Source organism: Syngnathus typhle, linkage group LG16 (assembly GCF_033458585.1).
Source record: "Syngnathus typhle isolate RoL2023-S1 ecotype Sweden linkage group LG16, RoL_Styp_1.0, whole genome shotgun sequence".
Classification (NCBI taxonomy): domain Eukaryota; kingdom Metazoa; phylum Chordata; class Actinopteri; order Syngnathiformes; family Syngnathidae; genus Syngnathus; species Syngnathus typhle.
The window spans coordinates 9,928,972-9,951,306 of NC_083753.1; the positions used below are offsets into that span (position 1 = coordinate 9,928,972).

General features: G+C 41.6%; 1 protein-coding gene across 3 annotated transcripts; it reads left to right on the forward strand.

Annotated features, from left to right (window-relative positions):
- Positions 1–1,034: 1,034 nt before the first annotated feature.
- mboat2a (membrane bound O-acyltransferase domain containing 2a) lies at positions 1,035–21,980 on the forward strand. Of its 3 annotated transcripts, XM_061301115.1 has the most exons (13): positions 1,079–1,298; positions 8,675–8,820; positions 10,437–10,514; positions 13,392–13,487; positions 13,860–13,915; positions 14,793–14,847; positions 15,217–15,403; positions 15,744–15,936; positions 16,289–16,392; positions 16,474–16,538; positions 16,597–16,729; positions 17,459–17,610; positions 17,931–21,980. In XM_061301115.1, the coding sequence occupies exons 1-13, from the start codon at positions 1,215–1,217 to the stop codon at positions 18,082–18,084; spliced, it is 1,503 nt and encodes a 500-aa protein (XP_061157099.1). In that variant the 5' UTR covers positions 1,079–1,214; the 3' UTR covers positions 18,085–21,980. The 3 variants fall into 3 exon arrangements, 2 of the variants coding, with proteins under 2 accessions (XP_061157098.1, XP_061157099.1); XR_009718376.1 differs by lacking the exons at positions 8,675–8,820; positions 17,931–21,980 and adding an exon at positions 17,218–17,270 and having other exon boundaries at positions 1,035–1,298; positions 17,459–17,527; XM_061301114.1 differs by lacking the exon at positions 8,675–8,820 and having other exon boundaries at positions 1,037–1,298.
- The last annotated feature ends 355 nt before the right edge of the window (positions 21,981–22,335 follow it).

Here is a 22,335-nt window from a genome sequence, read left to right on the forward strand (position 1 = left end):
ATTATCTGAAGTATTACATGTAATGAATGAGCAATACTGAGTAAATAGAAAGACTATATTTATTTTTTGTATGATAATTAACCTCTCTGGTTGTCTAACATTTTATTTATTCTATTCAAGTTTAAAATTTCATTCAATTGTATTTAATTCTATTTCAGCAGTCATCCAGATCTGTGGCGTCCACTTTAACGTTATAATGCCCATTCCTATGCACATGCTGCCCTCTACCGGCAGCAATGAAGAATTACAATAGCCCTCAATCAAATTATGTAAACTTCATTTTAATTTACCGTTAGGTGGTGTCGTCAGACAACTCACAACACGATGACAATAATAATAATGATAATTATAATAAATAATAATGATAACAATAATACGAATAAAAATAATAATAATAATAAAATAATAATAAAATAAAATCCAAACTACTTGATTTAAATACATGAGTGCACAAGTAGCTTTCTTTATTTTGATCTAATAATATTAAAGGGTTTTCTTAGTCACTGAAAGGTGCCGTACAGCTGGTCCAGATGTAAGGGACCCAGCCCATTTTTACGTCACACTTCCCGAAGAACGCGAGAAATGTGGGCGGTTCTACCAAATTTTTGAGAGGATCCCAATTTGCCCCGAAGCCTGTAACTCAAGCGCACTTGCTTCTTTTCTTTGCCGTGATTGGCTGTTGAGATTTCACTTTCGCCAAACCACTGGAAGCTTTCCCACCTCCTCTCTCCCAGTTTTACTGATGCCAAAGATACGCACTAGCAAGAGACTTCACTCCCAATTATACCACAGTCGTATTTATTATCTAACGGGCTGTCATTAGGCGATAAATGCGGTGTTAAAAGTGCTTTAGAGGTGTTTAACTCCCCACGAATTCTGGTTGTATCACGTTTAGCTAATTACACAACCAAATGAATAAAATAAATAGTACGAGGTCAAATGACTCCGCAAACCCGTTGAAACGACTTTTTGTCATTGTTGAGACGAAAGACACAGTGATTGTGGTGTCGCTCCCGTTTTACTCTTTTCTTCTTTGTCTGGATGTGCGCCCTGGATGACAACCGCCCAGCCAGACGCAGCGGCAGCAGCAGCACCGGCGGCGGCAGCGGCTGTGGCGGTTTATTTATCATCGCGGCAGCCGAGGGAGGCGAAACACACCCGAGGGGGAGTTGGGAACGAAGGAGAGAAAGGATTTATACGTCCACCATCCAAGCATGGCTACCCAAAGCACGGCATCGTGCACCGGATCCACTCTGCTGCAACCCATCAGCGACATTATCAACCTCCCTCTCGACCAGGTACGACTCACAGTAGTTCGGGCTTTGGGTGGAAAAATGCAGCCCAGACTGCACATGACGCCGAGGCTCGCTAGCTATGTGTGCACACAAGGCTAGCAGAATGATGCGCATCGCTAACCACTGCCCAATGTGTGCAAAAACCAGATTAAAAACGTCGGATTTATCCGAGGAGCACCGGTTAACATTTTGAGCTTCAACATCCCATCACTGACGACGTTAGCTTGCTTGCAACTACATTAATAATACCTTTTGTCTCTTCCACATAGCCTTTTTGAGTAGTCCGTCAGTCATCACGCTCTATTGATGCTTTTATATTCTAGATTACCTCGTTACATCTCATTTATATAGTCACTTAAAGGTTTACGTGTGCAGTTGCAATTGCTGAAAAGATGAAATGTGGTCAGATTTTTCTAAAAATCAAACCCGAGGCTACGTTTTGATAAATATATATTAATACTAAATAGTTTATATTTGTCAGCATGTCTCGTTTTGACATTAGACATGCCGTGATTTTATGCAGTGTGGTTTTACAGCGGCGCCTCGAGTTACGAGTGACCCGAGTTAAGATCGCCCCCCCCCTCCCTGTCTCTTAGCTGATTGTTTGCTTTGATTTGAGATATTATATAAACGTGCAAACTTGAGATACGAATGCATTGGTAGAGCTAGAGGGGGGGTCTGTTCATCTGAAGGTTACTGTCAACCAAAACATGAAACCAAGGCTTGTTTAATATTTGCATACAATGGAAAACATCATAAGCATGCAAGGCTACCAGTTAGCATCTGCATGGTGGTGGTCCACCCATTGTTGTGATTGTATCTCAGTGTAAGTTGCGCAATTCCCATGGCGGACAGGCTTCGGAGCTATAATGGGAGTGTGAAATGTGCACCTCTTCCTCACCCTAGCTCCTCTGCCACCTCTCCCTTTTTATAGGAGTACGATGCCATTCCTCTCACTTTAAATAAAGCCTCAAGTGCAAGCTCATGAATGATATGCTCAATGTGACGGAATCTCATTCCGAAAGACTCGTAATGTTGTCAGACATTGGCCTGTCTTCATCCACCCATCATAAACCTTGACTGACTCACCGGTCTTGGGCTTGAAGATATTGACCTGACAGTGTTGATTCCAGAAGAATCCTTGACATTTTACCGCTTACGCATCCGCTTCTTCCTCTGTGGATTTCCGCCTCTTATGTCCACAAAAGCACACTTTGCTTTCACTGGAGTCTTTTTAAGCAAGCAACCGGTTCTTTTTAGAGTCAGAGCTTGTGTAGGAAAAATCCCTAAGCCTTGTAAGTTTCGCATCTTGCAACCCTGTCATGATGTGCATCACTCTAATTGTGTAGGTGTCAACACTATTTCTCTGCGCACTCATTGCCCGCTAACCAACTGTGCAAGTCATCTGTTTCTGTGACATGTTGCACTTTGTCACAATAGTCATCTTTTGTCACGTTACAACAAGCCGTGTTTTGTGTCCGTTGCCTTTTCTACCAGGCCACCCTGCCCACATAAATTGGAGAGCACCATTTTCTTTCCTGTTCTTTTCCATCGCTGTTTTACACGGTTGGTTAAGAGCGTTTAATCGGTGAAAAGCAGTCAATGCAATCGTATTTGTATGAGTAATATTTTTAATTGGTCATCACTGCAGTGAAGGGGCCATCCTCCCACCAATTGAAGAATGATGCTGGTCCACATATGGGGGCCAGGCTTCTGGTAATTGAACAAACGTGCATCCTTGAAGTGGTTTTCTCGCATGACCTTTGATGCAGTTACGACAGACTAAACTCCACACTGACAAAAGCGGGGTTGAGTTTCAAATGATCATATTTCTAGTCTGGACTTGCAAGATCTTGGATGGCCTATCATTGGATCAGCTCGGTCTAATGGGGAGAGTGGATCTTGTTGGCACTGATATTAATGTTTCCCCTGTTTTCTGACAGGAGAGACAGCTTTGGCTAATGGCTAGACGGGAACTTGGAGAGTTTGTTCGTGAGGTACATTTCCTCCATGACATATTTCAGGCTGAGCGGCGTTCAGTGTCTTCTTAAACGAGTCACTGTATGAAGTTTAGCTCAGGCCACTGGATTATGTTGTTCTGTATTGACTCAACAATTTAATTTACATAACGGATCCACATCTTGTTTTTTTTCTCGCCCCACGTGGGAAAATATGGCTTTAAGCACTCTTGCTCTTGTCCCAAAAGTACCTGACTTGGGACCGCTGATTTTGTTTTAAAGCCCTAGAGTCCAGTCAAAGTTCCGCTCAGCTCTCCTTTGAATTTAATTCGCTGCCCTCTGGGGAGTCTTATAACGGCAATTGATTTCTTCCCCCTCAGGTCTTGCTAATGGAATGCTGCCGGGGCTGACTGCTGATATAATAATAATAATAATTATGTTGCACAATCAACACTAAATAACTTGAGTGGTATGCACAGCAATTGCTTGTCCTATAAACTTCTGGCTTTAAAATGGTGTCACATAAACAAACATTGTTGTTTTCATTGCAAACTACGTTATAGAAACGACCCCTAAGCTAAGTTTATGCGCCGGCCTTGATCCCCTCCCGGCAGGGTGGAGGCATTGCTGGAAACCTGCCCAAGTCATTGAGGGCAACAGCTGAAGCAAAGAAAACATAGCCAGCCACACACCAGGCCTGGAACCTCTTGTGCATTTGGGCTCCCTGATGGAGGAGTGAGGTGCAATAAAGATACCCTTGACCCTCCCAAGGAAAACATCTTAGTACTTCTCACCTGACCATAAAAAAGCCTGAGGGAGGAGAGTGGGAAGAAGAAGTTAAAAATGACAAGTGAGCATGGGAGACTTTCGACAAAGTGTGGACACAGATGCCTGGAGGAGCCTTGTGTTTCTCTCACACATGCTCTCCATATATATTTATATACACACACACACACACGCTGTATTTGAATCAGCAAGGAGCTTCAGGAAGCTGCCTTATCTCGCTCATACTTGCACCGGCTCTGACTTCCTCCTCTCACTCCCTCTGCCAGTGTACGAGGCTAAATGTTGCACAGCGCTGCATCGCCTCTGCCAGGAGGAACTGCCTGAGAGCTTATTGGCCTTAAATGCTAATCGCTAACTGGCGCCTGCCACCTATCAAAACACGCTGTCTAGCTTTTTCCAACATGTGTGTTTTGGATATGTATAAAAATGACAGATGTCCTGTTGCTTGTTCGCTCCAGTGCCGTACTTGAATAACTTCGGTTATTGTAAAAAAAAAAAAAAAAAAAAATGTAAATAGGCAGTCAACTGCGGTTGAGAGCCTGGTTAATTAATACCGTAGGGCAGGCATGTCAAACTTAGTTTGGCTCTGGGGCCGGATCCAGAGTTTCTTTTCTCAGGTGGGCCGGATCAGTAAAAGAATGTCAACTCCAACTATTTAGCTTTGTTTTTCAGTACTATGCTTTATCATTCAGCCTACATTTGTAGCCTACCCTACATATTATAATCACGGATGACAAGGGATCTTTTCTAAGCATAACACATTTATTCACAAACAATGGAGAAAAAAAATGATTTTCATGTTTGGCATTGAATGTGTTAACAACTGGTTTATTTTAACAGTTGAGTGAATGCAGTTTTACACCTGAACCAACTCACCACACTAAACAAACTCAAGTGGGAGCTATAAAAAAAAAATGTTTTGCCTTAATTGTCATACTGCTTTGAAATAATAATAAATAAAATTACAAAATAAAGGTTTTAGCAGTGCATGGGCAATAAGATTAGACTACATCAGCTCAAACTACTAGGCTGGGCCTACTGAAGCTGAGAATATACTGCACAATATTAATTGTCTTTAATATGAAACCAGATTAATCTTATTTTTAATGATTTCTATTCATGCGTGCAAACAAATGTCGTGTCATCACACTTTTTGCTCTCTCACTGCACTCCTGCAGTCTACTTGCTGCTGCTGGCTCCTGAAACTTGGCATTTTTTGCTTTTACAAGTGCGTCGATATCAGGTGTCAAATCCTGAGTAGCAGCACATTTAACAATGTCATTCAAGTGTTCATTTGTTAACTTTGAGCGCTGCTTTGTTTTATTATAGTTCATCACGGAGAACACCTGTTCACAAAGATAAGTAGTCTCAAACATGGAGAGAACCTTTGCAGCCATGGCTGTTAATTTGGGGTAACCTGGCACAAGATACTGATAAAACGTATCCAATCCCACGGACCCAAATGTATCCTTCATAGCGGAATCGCACTGCAAGTCAATAAGCTCGAGCTGAATGTCAGCTGGCACACCAGAAGGCTTCACTGTAAATGGCGAGCGAAAAAAGCCGAACTTGTTCTCAAGTTCACTGAAAACCTGAAACCTCCGCTCAAACTCTCGCAGCAAATCTGTTATGTTGTCTTTATATTTATCCAAATCGGGACGATCCGGTGCCTTCGGACGCACAGCTGTGAGACATGAGAAGTGCGTGGTGCCACCGCTGGATAGCTGCGTCTCCCACAATTTTGCCTCGTAGCTCAAAGAAGCGCTTGAGTACTACACCTCTGCTTAACCAGCGAATGTTTATTTCCTGGTACTAACTCGTGTCAGTGCCGCATGGTGGACGTGAGCTCTTTTACACATTTACTGCCCTCTAGCGGCCGGAGGGAGCATTTGAGTTGTATTTATTTTAAAGAATCATAACTTTTGATAGAAATGAGCTAGTGACTCGCTTCTTTTTTTGACATACTCAGAAATTTATGACGGGCCGGATCAAATCATCCAACGGGCCGGGTCCGGCCCGCGGGCCGTATGTTTGACATGCCTGCCGTAGGGTCTCTTATAAGGCGGTAAAAACAGGGACAGGAGCGACAAGGGGGAATGTGATGAAGGGATTTTTAACGACTGCAAGAGATTCGTTTCTCATACATTGCCTTGTTTAAGAGAACTGTCCTAAGTTTACAGTGACAAGAAATGTTCATTGAAGTGCGTCATGCAAGTTTCTAAGCCTTAAGTCCATTTGCGACAAAAACAATTTGAAAGGGTAAGGCATTTAAAATTGTCACTCAGCTGTAGCTAAGAGCTCAATTCAATAGTCTGCAATCACTGCAAAACCATTTACTAAATTTGACCCAACCTCAAGTCCTTTTTTGTGCTTGCTTTGAGTTTTGCTTTTCAGGTTAGGTGAGTTTTGAACAGCCGTTGAATGGATACCCCGTCGCCCAACAAATGCCATTCACAGTTTTTTGTTTTGTTTTGTGAAGCTAGATAATAGATGGAACGGCCGTCGAGGCCGTCTGGCCTACTAATATCCAGACTCAGATCAAATCAGCCGGTCTCTAAAGTAAAGATCTCTCTCAGTCTGTGTTCCCATTTCCTTACAAACCTCCCCGCGGCGCCATTGTCGAAGCGTTCCATCTGAAACAGTGCAAGCATCGAACCCCAGGGTATGTTTTCAGCGGATCAATAATGAAAAAAGGGATCCATGTATTATGAATGAAGAAACGTTGTACCCTCGTGCAGAAGCTTACAAAATGTTTATTCGCTAACGTACGAGACAAGCGTGCTGATGGACGCACTCGAATGCCTTCCGTGTTGCCTTTTTGACAAAACACATTGTTTGTTACTGCGTTTGACGTGAAATGTTGTGATTGGTCTCGAGTTGCTTTGGTCGTAGAGCCACCTGCAGCTGATTCACAAAAGTGGAAAGAACATGAAGTCGGATTATGCCGTGGTTTAGTGTAAAACGTTGTCTACAATTAAACATTAACAGGTTTCACTGACAGAAAAACAGACATACAGAAAAAAAAAACAGTTGCAGGTTCAAATTATTTCTTATTTCATTATTTAATATTTCTTATTTATTATATTTCATTTATTATACTTGTTTTATTATTTAAGTATTTATGATTTATTATTTAAATAATAATTATAATAATAAAGGATATTTATTTTAATTTTATTATTTTACATGGTAGATATTTATATAGATATATTTAAAAAAAAATCCAAACACATTCTGAACTTTGACCTCGAGTTCCACTGCACTCAACTTGACTTCTACTTTGAACAATACAGTTGTTCCCTCGCACCACTCCCAATCCACCACACCAGATTCCTTTCTTTCATTGCAATATGCCACGACCCAGGGAGGAGCTCTGACTTCACACTCACAAGTTCAAGTTCCTCAACATTCATCTTTTTTGTCTTCTAAGCCCTTCACGCACTTTCTCAGAAAACACCCACTTGTGCAAACTCTTCCTGTTTGATTTATTGTATAAACTTTTAGCTCTGAGGAAAAATGTACACATTGCCAAACTATTTGTTTCGTCTTCATGCTAACGTTAAACTATTTGACGCCCACCCGGTGTGACGAGGGCCTGTGATCCAACGATGAATATTCCGGCCAGCCAGTCGCCGGCTTTCTGTTGGACCAGCCAGCTGTGAGATCCTCTGGAAAAGATCAGCGTGTAGTCATCAAAGCGTGAAATGAGTTTCAAAGCTGCGTGTTTGCGAAACACACCCACTGTGGAGCTAGCTCGCAGCAGAGGAGGAGGATGCTCAAAGGGTCACTTGATGGGATTTGTTTATTACCGAGGCCTGGTTTTATTTTTAGCCCCGAGAGGTGAAGCAGGGTCTATTTTGGGCTGAGTGATGGAAGGTAGCTGCCAGTCAATATGCACTAACCTCTTATTAACTTCCGGCTGCCTATGAATTGTATCCACTAGCAAATAGAATGGAAATACGGAACCTACTGTTTTATTGTCGGACTTTGCTTTATGCAAATACAATCGCGAAAAAGCCTTTTAGTTTTAATCCTCTTGCTTGGTTCCTCTTGTCTTTCAAATACCTCCTAGTGCCATATGACAACAGTCGACAATCGCCACCTGCTAAACTGATGAGCGCAGAATCGACACGGTTGTAAGGAACAACCCATAATCGATAAATTAATCAATCCTGTTTGGTTTACTGCAGGGGTCAGCAATTAAATGATAATGAAACCGAGCTGAAAACCTGGAGATCATATGACAATGCATGATAACAAATATTTGATCAGCACCAACAGAAAAGTTGTTATAGCCCATTAATATTATTTTTGATTTTCACAACAGCATTAATTATACAGTACACAATAAAATAAGCATATGCCTTTGACTATTTTTATGTAGTCCAGGACCTTGAGGCCAAAAGTCTGTCCACTTGTCAGGTCACGATCGCCCTCGCTTTCACTTTCCCATGCACTTTGAGCTCCTGATGTATGCATTTGAGGCTATATCTGTCTCACCGACTCACTCATAAATCATGCAAGAAGCATAGATAATGGATGCCGTGTTGTGGTGTCTCGAGAAACTAAGATCCAAGTTGCCGCAAATGTACATGTGGTTATACTGTCTAACGATGGTGCTTTTTTCCCGTGCAGGTTAATTTTGTGGCAGGCCAGTTGTTTGCGCTGCTCATGGCCGTGTGGTTCCGTCTCTACCTCCACCCCAGTAAGACCAGTCCCTTCGTCAGACATGTGGTGGCCACTCTTCTGGGCTTCTATTTGGCTCTCTTCTGCTTTGGCTGGTGAGTCACTCCTTCTCCATGTAAAATACATGCTATTCTTTACTTTCCTTCCTCCTTTCCTTTATTCCTTCCTTCCTTCCGTCGAACAAACAGTGGAATGTAGACTGAGCGTTCACTGATAGTGTTTTCAGGTGAGCTTTATGGTCGTCAATGATTTGAGTTCATTGTTGATTCAAGCAACAATGGGTGCATGATCTCGTAAATAGATTACAGCACTTCCTTTCTCACTCTTGGCCAAAGCAAATAAATCGATGGCGTTGAAGCAGATAGCCAATTAGAACGCTGTCCGTCACACTGGAATAGACGACACTTGGCACAATGCGAGTGTGCGTTTTGAATGCTTGCTTATAAAACAGTATTAAGTTTTGACTTCAAATATATTGTGATGAATACAACTGAAATAATAATCCCCCAATTTCACAACTCACAATTGTCACAGTCATGTAAATCTCAACAACAAAAGAGGAACTGGTCTGTGAGTAAAACTGATCCTGTGTCGCTGATGGGAAGTTGAATTAAAAAAAAAAAAAAAGAAAAAAGGCAACTTAAAAAAAAAAAAAGTCCTTTCAACTTGGCAGCGGGTTTGTCTAAAATGGATCAATACAAAAGACTTTTATGTTGTTGAACGCATGCCAGACGATGAATGTTATTCGCTACATTAATAGGCTATAATCCCAGAGAGATTGCTGTGTCCTGCTAGGATTTAAAGCGCAAGCATGGGACGCTTTACTTAGCGTTTCAAATTTCGGGTATAAATCACAAATGGACTTTCAAATAATGCTTATTGTACAACCAATGCAACGTTCTTATCTATAATTCATACCTTAACTGTCACACTCTAATGGAATGAATTGATATTATGAATACAAGTCGGCGCCGATTGCTATCCTGTGACGGCCATGACGCATTTTGGGTTGGAAAAAAAACACATGGTGGACGATGATATGCATAATTTCCTCATTTTGGGTGTCAGTCAGAGGTGACACAGCGGGAGATGACAGAAAGAAGCAAGAACAGTATTATTCCTGTATTATACTTTCTTGGTGTCAAACTGGTGTAATTGCCTGTCCCTTTTGAGGACTATTAATTAATTCATCAAAAATATTGGGACAGCAAATTCCACTCTTCTGCAAAGACTTTCCACTCAATGTGGTTTTGTCCAGTCTTCCAGAAGGAACATTTGTGAGGTCAACAGTCACAGATGTTGGACCAGAGAAGGGCCCGGTCCACAATCTGTGTTCTAGTTCATCCTCGAGGTGTTTGGTCCGTTGCCATATCAACAAGGCAGGCTATTAGTTGCCGTGTAGCGATTTTATAGTCCGTGAAGTGAAAATACTTTTATTCTCTTAATTGGGGGCATGGAAATCTTAAAATGCATTATGTGAGACCATCTGGACAAGCATTATTATTCTCTTAATTGGGGCATGGAAATCTTAAAATGCATTATGTGAGATCATCTGGACAAGCATTATTATTGGACTATGAAATGATGTCGAATTTATTAGGACACTGTCATAAATAAATAAATAAATAAATAACTAAGATATAATTGCCTCCAATTTTGATCAAGAAAATACAGATGTGTGTCTATATTTACATGGTGTCCCTCCCTCCAGGTATTCCCTCCATTTCCTGGTGCAGAGCGGTTTGTCCTACAGCGTCATCGTCTTCGCCGGCCTGGAGCACATGCACAAGTAAGCGGTCGTCACGTTTAGCCCTCAGAAACAGCCGCTCGGCGCGACAAACGATATCAGCGTAGTAGAATCGACCGTCTGCGTTTGTTTGTCTGCCTCTGTTTGAGGCGTACGAGCCAGGGTTACGATGACAATGATTCTGCCCTAAGGCCTGCGTCTCATCAGGAAACACACACACACACACACACACACACATGCGAGCAAACACACACTTTGATGCCAGAATTCAAGGTTATGAGTGCAGGTGTAAACAGACAATGTTTCCCCGTGGGCTAAGCACTGAAAATAGATGCTAACAATCTTTATTTTTTTTCCACCAAAAGCAGCTGCTATGGTTAAAGGCCTTAGCGTGACCATGATCTAAAACAAAGAACAGACTCATGCTAACTGAAGAAAGATGTCTCTGGATTGTGTACGATTATCGAAGCGAGCAGAGTTATTATTGCGATTGATATGCAAAGGCGGTGTCGTTTATGGGTGTTCCTAATCCCGTTAAGAGAGTAGTTTTGTTTTCATTTTGTCCCGCAGCTTCAAGCTAGTCTTGGCTGCACGCTCGGTGTCAAAAGTTCCGCTCCAGGGCACAAACTCTGTGGCAGGATGACATGCTCCTCTTTGCCGCCGAGGGCGTTGAACCTTCAGAATTCGTTTTTTTTGTGGTGAGCGGCTGAGATTGACTCCGCTGTGTGCGACCTTGCACATGTTTGTCTGAGGATTATATTGTTACATTCTTATAAGATGGAATGCAAGAAACGGAAGCATTTTACTGAACTCAAATCTGACTCAAATAAGTTTCGCTCCCTCGCTATCTGATTCCCGTTGTCTTTTTGTTTGTTTTAATCGTAAGACGTCTTCCACACCCTGAAGACCGGGTTCTATACCACTGCCAAAAAAAGATTAAGTGACTCTCGAGCTTTTGCTTCTCTTAACCCTTGTGTGACTTCTGCATTAATTTTTAGAACATCCCACATGACTCACTGACTTTGGTCAGGGCAATTATGTCTATTTCAGTTCTGCCATCCTCGGCTCGGACTGAGTGCAGACAACTTTACGGAACTGCCAAAAGCTTTTTTTTTTCTTTTTTTTCTTCACTGTGGGAACAAATGTGAAAACGGCCCCGCGTGACTCGTGACTCAAAACAAATGCTTTGTTCAAAATGCTAAGCATCGTATTTCACGCCATTCCCACTCTCCCGGCTTCCACTGTGCCACTCCCCTTTCTCCCTTTTGACAGTTCACCTGCTGTACATGTCAGGCAGAATGTTCGAGAATGTTCCAAGTGTGACACACAGCGCTACCTGCTGGTCACTTAGTGCAAGAACAAATAATGTTAACATTTCTTGTCTACTGGCACAAAAGAAGAATTCCAATTGACTGGCGGTCAAAAACAGAGACATCTTTGGCACTTCATTGAGGGGTTGGATTAATACTTTGATTTCATTGGCCTTAGGCCTGATTTGCAGATAACCTTTTCGAACAGTCCTGCTTTGTGTTGCAAGCTGTTAGATGGCATGTCATGTGACTTTAGTGCAGAAGCTGTGAAGCCTGTAGTGTGAATTTACTGAATCACAGCTGCTAACCGAGCAGATGGAAATTTTCCTCTGCATGTATTTGAATGGGCACGGTCGTATTGGGCTCGTGGAGGTGGCTACCAAATACACAAATCAGATGTGGATAATGGTAGGATCCCTGTTGGGCCTTCTGCAAACATAGCAGCTGCAAACAATCATAAAAAGCACAGTTGTATGTTAGTGAGGGCAAATGGGATCATAAAAACGGATTAAAACTCCTCTAGTACGCAAATACATGGTGAGCTGCTTATATTATATTGTCCATTAAACATATATGTCATAGATCCGACGTAATCTACGTGGACACTAGCTACTGTCTTTAATATAATATATGTCTTTATGTAATACCGTAATTTTCGGACTATAAATCGCACCAGTGTATAAGTCGCACCAGCCATAAAATGCCCAAAAAAGTGAAAAAAAACATATATATGTATATAAGTTGCTCCTGAGTATAAGTCGCCCCCCCCACCCAAACTATGAAAAAAAAACGCAAAAATTACGGTATATCATTTATAATATCTTCAATGTAATAATGTAGCTGCAGTTTTGATTGACAATGTCAGACTGCGACTGGTTGTCCTTTTTTTTTTTTCTCGGGAAAGCATGAAGAATCTTTCCCCCCCCCCCCAACAACTTTTCATCCTTATCTGGGTGCAAGCTTTCCCAATCAAAAGGACGTGTTGTGTCTTTTTTCCCGTCGTGCTTTGGCTCCGGCCGACGTGTTGTTATGCGCTCCTTGTGAGAGCAGCACAATCCTTTTATTGTTTGTAGCATGGTGGATGCTAGGTCGCTAACACTTGGACTGTACTCAGTCCACCCACAGTCTTGTTCTGCCTTGGCTTTTTCTTTTGAAAGCGCTTGCTTGTCTTTTAACAGTGGCACATTGTTGGACGCTCCTCCGCCCTTCTTGAGCATTTCCATAGTGATGCCATTGTCTTTTTGTTTTTCCACCACTGACAAATAGCCATTGATTGTTTCTATTTTATTTGTTTAGGATGTCCCAATACTTTTGTCTGCATGGAGAATGTACTATATTTTCATGTCCTGACTCCTCCCATTCATCAATATAGATGACATTTTAAAATTAGAATGTCATGTTCAACATTACGATTTCTCATGACATGACAGTAAAGAAAGCGTATTGCTTTATTCTCACGAATAATTAATAAGTACAAGAAGTAGCTTGAAGATTATCCGGGGCGGGGGGGGGGTTCTCTTTTCATTCATGCGCCAGACATCAGACCGGAATGTAAGAATTTCTTTTTCTCTCTCTCTCTCTCTCTCTCTCCCTCCCTCTCTCTGCACAGGTACTGCTTCATCGTGACGCTGGGCTATTTGATTGTGTGTCAGGTCACACGCGTCTACGTGTTTGATTACGGCATGTACTCTGCAGATTTTACCGGGTAAGCGCCAGACCTCAGTATGTATGTCATGCTGTGGTGATGCTTGACAGAAAGGAATCGGAGAGCAATGCGGGGGGGGTTCTTCCACCGTGAGCCAATAAGATTCGTCAATAAGGGAGTCACGCTTTTGATCCCTCCGCACTTTTGTGACAATTTGAGCAGACTGCCTGCACACTCCACAAGGTTGTTGCTTGGCAACCGGATCCAAACCAATACCGCCTGTTGGAGAGCACAGCTTTCCACTCTTTATCTTCTCTCCTTGTCCCTCTTTATTTTTCCCCCAAGATATGCCATTTAATTACTTAAGTGAATATAGTCGTTTTGACATCCAGACAGGAGCTTGAACGGCTTGTGTGTTCTCGTCTCCAACAGGCCCATGATGGTGATAACACAAAAGATTACGAGCCTGGCCTTCGAAATACATGACGGTAAGCGAAATATTTTTATTTCACGTGAGAATGAGTAGTTTCTAAAACAGAGCACACGGCCACGTTTCCTAGCCAAGTACTAGTGGGGCCAACCCAAAGAGTAGAAATGCTGTTACGTAACAAAGCACTGACCCACTACGCCCTCTCGCTCGGTTAAACGGTTAAATGGCTGACTTAAAACACAAGTTTCGTTTTGCAAGAAGACACAGGCAGTTAAAGCCGGGACATCCGTTACATTAGGGCCAAGAAAGGTCACGCTCCGTGATGTCATCCGGCCAGCAGGCGGCCAGCATATGACACTGTCAGATTTTTGGGGATCAAGTAACACGAAGTGTCACGTGACTGACTTTCATATAACAGTGAAGGAAAAGATAATTTTATACGCAATTGAAAATGAAAAAACAGCCAGTCACCCTGTTGCTGGGCTTCTCATTGACAACCGTAAGCTCCGAAAACAAATATTGACTCAGCCAGTCCCCAAGACTCACAGCCTAAAAAATATTTGTCACCAAGGTGCCATTTAGGAAAGTGGAGCCTTCTCTTGTTTTGGTGTAGCACCGTTGTTTGTTTATCCTTCGCTGAAGAAGCCCAGTTCCAAAGTGACATTTGGAGAGAGGAATGGGGGGGGGGGAGAGGGGATTTGCTTTTTCCTTTTTTTTAAGTTACCTTTTAACAGCCACGTTGTAAATCACACAGACACCAGGAATAGCCTACAATTCATCACATTGAAGAAAAGAAAAAAAACTGGGGAAAAAGAACTCGAGTGCTGACTGTTGGATCTTTTTGGGGCAGTGCACCTCCCCCCTATGCCCCTCAAGCAGAAAGGGTCAATACAGATTTTTTCTTTTTGTTCATGCATGTGTTGTCTTGTTTGCAGGTCTGACCAAACGGGACGCACAGCTGACTCCAGGTCAGAAATACCTTGCTATCAGGTATGTGACACAGGTATGTTTTTACTGCTCTAGGTAGATAACAAACGGGTCCTCGCAATTTGTGCTGAGTAGGGATGTAGTCCATTTTAAAGGGCAAGTGATAGCATGACGCAGACTCGAGTGAAATAATAATAAGCCCCACATGTCTTGAGGATACGTTTCTCTTTCCCCAAACGTTTCGCTGAGCACGGCTGCGGGGGTTCAGCAAGAATGTAAGAAGTAGGTCAGGGAATTAATACATGACATGATTTAAATAGAGCAGAGATTAGAAGAGTCAACAGAGTGTGACATCTTGACATGTAAGGAAGGTTGAAGAGAAGGGCACCATTTTTTTTTTAAGAGAATTTCTTTTCCCGCCTCGCCCCAAAGGCGAATGCCCAGCTTGCTGGAGTACCTCAGCTACAATTGCAACTTTATGGGCATCCTGGCGGGACCCACGTGCGCCTACAATGACTACATGGCTTTCATCGAGGGCACGTGCTACCAACCGCGTCATCAGGAGAACGCCAACGGCAAGGAGAACGGCAAGCACAAGCAGAGCGAGCCTTCGCCCAAGGTAAGAGTCGCAACTTCTTGATAGAGTCGCAACTACATTAAAATTGAACATTATTTTGACTGTGCAGGTCTACCTGAAGATATTTTTTTACACACTTGTGAAATGTGTTTGTCAAACTACACAGAGATTAAATATTAGAAGACAATCATCACAGTCTGGTTCAAATGTTACAAGATGACAGGGAACACAGTGTTTCCAGCTATTTTTAGCAACTCATCCCGACCTCTATTGACTTTTTAAAAGCCATGAGCAATAAATCTTGTGGCTTTTTGTGGTCTGCTTTGAGACGGTGTCAATTCTTCATTGTTATGATTGTCTATTTTCTTTCTTGCTCACTTAGGATGATGTCATCTCCAAATTGTGCACTTGCGCCATCTCTCTGGCCACCTACTTGTCACTTTGCAAGCTGATCCCAGTGGAGCGCTGCATAGATGAAGATTTCATTTACAACACACCCTTCTACCTACAAGTGGTCTACCTTTACCTGGCCATGCTGGCGCTTAGACCAAAGTACTACTTTGTTTGGACACTCGGTGAGTTCCATTAGAGACAAATTTGGATTTGGGGGCATTTTTACAATAACTAATAAAACCCCTATATAAAATTTCAAATATAAAATGGAGCGTAAAGGTAAAAAAAACAAACACATGGCATTGGATATCAGGCCATTAGATAAGCAGCTAACGTTTAATATTTATATTACTTTGATGTTATTGTTATGTTAATATCCGATTTAAGCAGTAGGTCAAAACCGGACCTGCATTTTAAATGCAACCTTCACAATTTTGATATTAGAGCTCCCCCTGGTGCTGTAATGGAAAAGTGCACCGTGTCAATTCACTGGTGAATTCTAAGCAGGCGTTCATTTGTATGTTTCCTTCGTAGCCGATGCAATCAACAATGCAGCAGGATTCGGCTTCAACGGCTACAACAAAGATGGCTCCCCGCGGTGGGACCTGATTTCAAACCTTAGAATTCTGGACATTGAGGTTCAATTCTTTTCTCTTCATTATTTCCTCTCGGTGCCCCCAATTGAATCGTCTAAGCGCTTGTGTTTTGGGGACTTTCAGTTTGCCACCAGTTTCAAGCTTTTCCTTGACAACTGGAACATCCAAACATCTCTTTGGCTCAAAAGGTAAAAGAAGCACACATGGGAGGAATGTTTTGGTGTATTTTAATGACATTTTTCTTAGGGTGTGTTACGAGCGCTGTCCCATCAACCCCACGGCCGCCACCTTCCTGCTGTCAGCAATGTGGCACGGCGTCTACCCGGGTTACTACTTGACATTCCTCACTGGCATCGGGATGACCATGGCAGCACGTGCAGTAAGTACACGCAACGGTTCTTCTCACGCGAATAAATTGGACGTAAATAAAAAAAAAACTGCTCAAGGGATTTCCATTTGCGGGTTTGTCAAGCCAAAGTGTTGCACATTAATCGTTAGGCGATATGTTTGTTCCCGGAAGTGTTCCTGAAACATCCATATATTTACTTTTTCCATCTTTCCTGACTGAGTTGGAAGCTTTTTCACCGCAGTTACTTAGCAGACCAACAACACACCACAGAATCCTTCGTATGCAATCATCATATATTAGCCCAATTAAAGTGAGTGCCTCGGTCAGTAAAAATAAGAATATTGATGGCGGCCAGCCAAAATCTGGGTCAGTGTGAAGTGACTCCTTTATTCTGGAGGATATGTTCCAATATAAAACTATCTTTAAAAAAAAAAAAAAAAAAGGTCACGGTCACTCCCTGTTGAAGTTCACTGTAAAACTGTAAAATTATAAATTACTATACACTGAACCTCTTCCAGTAGACCTCAAGCCTGCCCGACATGTTCCGGCACAACGTTATGCTACACTTCAGGCAAGGAACTCTAAATTTTGACTGTCTACTGTAAAAACCAGAAAAAAATAAAGGTCGCTATAGTAGGGGTGCAAACGATGAAGTGCAAAATAGTTGTGAATTATCGGATAGTGAAGCGATTTAATTACTTTTTTTACTTTCTTGACCAAGTTCAGATTGCATGATTTTTTTTTCCTCTTTACTTTTAGGTAAGGCACAACGTCAGACCTTACTTCCAGGTCTCGGACATATCCAAGCGCATCTATGATGTCATCACGTGGGCGTGGACTCAAGTTGCCATCAGTTACACAGTGGTGCCATTCGTCCTATTGGCTGTGGGGCCCTCGTTCAAGTTCTACAGGTATGTCTGGATTGAATTGAGGGCCGATTACTGATTTTATTACGGCAATTAGTAGAGCAAGACTTGCATCCCGTCCTAATGGGGGAAATTACTGTAATATCTTACACCGAAATGGAAATGATGGCACATGGCGGGGATATGAACGTTTCCCACTGCAGTTAATGAGACATCATAATGAACGATTGTGAGAATTTATGAAGGAGGAAATGAAAGCCGCTTTAACATGGCCGCATCCAATAATTAGCAGTGTCATTCTAAAATGGAGATTAAATCAGATTTTGATTTCAGATTTCATTGTGTACTGACTGATGTTTTTTTAGGTCTTGGTACTTCTGCCTACACCTTCTGTGTCTACTGGTAGCGCTGGCCCTGCCGGTCCGATCGCGACGTCGCGAGGCCAAAGGTCAACAGGGAAGCACGCGGATGGACAGAGGCGCCACAAACAACTGCAGCCAGAAAGTCAAAACCACATGAGGCTCGGCACAAAAAGCATCAGTAGGACGAAACGGACACCGCTGGGAGCTGGAGTCTGTTTACGGACCAGGAAGCAAACATTTGGACGTGCTTGGACGGAACCTGACCATACTTCCAGTAGCAAGGGAGGACAGAGTGGTTGCATTACATTTTACTTGTGGAGATAAAACTGAATTCCAAGCTGCCTTAAACCCTCTATGTACCTGGCAGGTGAAACAACAACACATTTGGATGACACAAATACACGTGCGGTCAGTATGTGGAGGGTTTTTGTCACTGTCTGGATACAAGCCTCTGTTAGGTGGGAACGTTACGTTTATCATCAGCTGCCAACTTTCAAACAGGCCTTAGGATCCTCAAAATATTGATTTCACTCAACGCCGAGTTGACACTAATAATACGTGTTTTGTATTTCGATGTGACGACACTATTCCCCGACGCTTTCTTTTGCAGAATGAATAGAAAAGTCCCAAAGAGGAAACCCAGAGCTTGTCTGTCTCCGGAGATGGAAATGTCTCGCCCAATGGATTTTTACACAGTATATATTTTTGTTCTGATTTTTCGGCAACATCAAATATCTGTGCGGTTGAAAAGGGAGATGATTAACTCTGTTGTGACTTTGGGTAATTCCTTTCAAGGTGAGTTTTTTTTTCTTCCTAGTTAATTTGATTTTGATGTTCCTGTTTTTCACACCGCAGCCTTGCAACATGAAACGAGCCCCTTAAACGACAAATAAGTCAATACTTGCATTTCCGCAAATAGTGGCCTCTGCTTCAATATGAGCTAATTACTTGCTAGCTGCATCATTCACTTTAAGAAATACCTCCTTCAAATAGGAGTCTTTCAAACAGGAGTCGTTTTTCATCACAATAAAAACAAATGGCTGTAATTACTAGGGCTGAATGATTTTGAAAAGTAATCTAATTTCATTTGTTTTCCTCCCCACAATATTGCGATTTGATATGTGATTATTTTTTTCAAGATCCTCTTTCCATGTACATATAGACTGCACTACTTAAGCACTGAATTTATCTAGACACTAAATAAATAAAATAATAATGTAAATTATGTATTTAAAATAAAGCTTAGCGACTAACCAAAATAGGTTTTTTTTTTAACATTGCAGCCTTTGCAAATTGAAAATGAAATGAATGAAAAAGAATGTTTTTCACTGCAATGTCAATTTAAATGTAATTTGTTCAGCCCAAGTAATTACTTGTAGTTGTGTCAAAGGGATAACTTCCAAGCCTTTTTTTTTTTTAACTCTGTTGCTAACCAAAACAGCAACACTGTTTCAGGTTGACAGTTTCACTGATGAAATAAAGCGTGAGCTTTCTGTGCAATATCAAAGTTGATCCTGTGTTATGTGTAGACGCCGTCTTTGATGATTTGTGTTCTATGTGATCACTCCACAATGTTGCGTGACCATGTTTATATGTTTCAAGGACCTACACAATGTATTAGTTCTGTATCGTATTTGATTCTTCCCGACACTTTAATTGATATAAATCGTAAATACCTACCATTATTTGCAGCTGACAAACTTCAACACCCATGGCCACTATTTGAGGAAATACGGAAACTATGGTACTTGCCAGTTATAGCGACAGTGCTCTAAACACATTTTGTCACTGATGTGGACTGTTATTACACACGGACGTTAACTACTGAGGCGATTTGAACTCTGTTGCTAACCAAATCAGCAGCAGCAGCAAAGCACTTGGACAATTTTTCATTTAAAACCAAGCGTCGTGTTTCCCAGCAGTGAGTTCAGTGCGCAGTATTAAAGGAGACCTTAAGAGGAAGGGGAAGTCGAGTCAAAAATTTTGTTCAATGCACCCCCACTACATGGTATTATATTGCAATTGTGGAATATGAATGAAGCAAAAAAAAAAAAATCCACTTGCTTTTATCTGAGACGGTCGGCCATTTTGCTTTGTATTGCCACTTGCTGGCGACAGAAAATGACCTCACAGCGTCTCAGGTCTCATCTTGCGAGCATCACATGACCAAACTCAGAGAACAGATGAGACTGTGATGTCATTTTCAGTCGACAGCCAGCGGCAAAATGGAGATGGAGGGATGGTTTTATCTTCTGAACTCGTATTCCACAAACAATATTAACCAGAATACCACATTTAGACTAGTGGGGGTGCATAAAACATACTGTCATGAAAATATTTGACTTGACCTTTAGTAGTGTTTAGCGTTCCAGTACAGTCTGACATGTTCTCATTCCACAATGTTGTGTCCGTCAATTGTTGCGATTCAGGGAGCCCCATGCAGCTTGTGAGTTCCGCCGTGTACTTGCCATGTCTAAGCATTTCTACATACGAGTACTTAGTATGGTATGTCAAACTCCAGTTCCAATTGCTTTAAATAGAAATATATTGGTAATTCCATACAGCGTCGTGCCTCCTTCCCAGAATTGACACTCTTCTTATCTTCAGTTGACAAAAAAAAAAAAGTCCTTCACCTCTACTTGCGGAGATTTTGGAAACTAATAAGACTTTATACATCTTGTACAGTTCCAGTACTAATATTCTAATGACGCCCTGTCAACTTAAATGATCTTTATTTAATTGTCAGCGTAACCATAATGATTGGGAAATAAAATGGTCCAAATAGGTGCACAGTGCATAAAAAGCACATAATGCACTGAGGCTACAAGAGTGAGTGCAATTTGCTTTCATTGTCATTGTGTTGTCATTTGACTTGATGATGTTGTACAAAGACCGGATGTCGTGTTAACTTATTTTTTATGTTAGAATAGGGGATGTTTCGAGGTGCATTTACTGTACGTTGTAAGAGACACTGAGTTCTTGTGTTGTTGTTTTCTTTGCTTCACGTCAAGCCTTCTTGTTTGTTGTAACACACGCACACGCACACGCACACGCACACACACACACACACACACACACATTACACCCTCGTGACTCTGTCCTGACGCCATCATTGCTAAGAAGTCACAGTTCTACATATCCTTCAAATGAGGAACTTCATGTTCACTTTGTGACCTTTCTTTTGTTGCATTTGTAAAATAACAACAAAGCAGCCAAGTTGACTTTTGGATTTCTTTTTTGGGACGCTTTAACATTTTGCATATTCCTGCCATAATGTGTGTCCTGTATGAGAGTTTGTGTGTGTATGTGCGTACCTGTGTTCATGTAGTTCGTACATATGTATATTTGTAGCGCGGCCCGCTACAGGTGAAAATCACCTGTAAGATAAAGAAAGGGATGTCAGTCATTCTGCAAACAAAACATTTAGGACATGATTACACTGCATGGCCACCAAAACCAGCAGATCAATGCAAACTGCTCCATATGTCCAAAGTGCCAAAGCATTCAATGGCGCATTCCCACCCCCCCAGTTTCTTTTGTGTGTATGCGTGCATGTGCGCCTGCCTATGTCTGTGGGTGTGTGCTCGCGAGCGTGCTTGTGTCACAGTTATTTTTGTGTCCGAAGGAAATTTATTGAAAGATTTGTATGACAGTTCATTACAATTCTGATTTATGTGGCAAAATAAAGAGAGGTTATTTTTAAACACCACTGCTGATACGCTGATGTTTGAAAATACGTAAATGTATTTTTTTGCTTAAATTAGTTTTAGTCAGATAGGAAGACTTCACTGATGTGGTCATTTAAAAAAAAAAGTGAAAATTAACAAATTGTATGTGATAAGGTGACTGGTGATTGTTTATTTTACTGTACTAAATGCGCAGGTGTACTTGTTTACAAAACAAACCCATGGTAAATGGGAGTCAGCACACACTTGCCACAATTTAAAGTGCCTCTGATTAACCCCTGACAAGTTTGGATCTAGTAGGCTTTTCCTGACCTTTTTTGGTGCTTTTTAGCAGAATCTAAATGTACATTAAACATTTTACACGGTCTTTAACGTTCAGCTTTGTTATTAAATGAAACAAAACTCAAACTAAAGGGGGGGGGGGGGGGGGCGCTCTGTACATTTTGCTTTTACTTTTTTTTTTAAGATTGGTTCTATGTAATGTTAATTATTCATATATTCAGTCATTTTTTTGTTGGTTTCCATAGAATGATTTATAACATCATGAAAAATCATAACAATAAAGCAGCGGATGGAGTAACTAACGACGGAGCTGTCAAAATCTCAGGGTGTATGACGTCAAGAAAGGATTACTTCTGTTAAATTACACCGTTACAAATCTAACTTTGATCGTAAAAGGTATTTAAACCCTTTTGTACGCTACAATCATCGTAGGGGCGGGG

Coding starts and splice junctions, on each gene's coding strand:
- mboat2a (XM_061301114.1), top strand. CDS start 1,042: ATGTGCGCCCTGGATGACAACCGCCCAGCCAGACGCAGCGGCAGCAGC. Junction 14,848..15,216: donor CAGAAATACCTTGCTATCAG/GTATGTGACACA, acceptor CTCGCCCCAAAG/GCGAATGCCCAGCTTGCTGG. Junction 15,404..15,743: donor AGAGCGAGCCTTCGCCCAAG/GTAAGAGTCGCA, acceptor TTGCTCACTTAG/GATGATGTCATCTCCAAATT.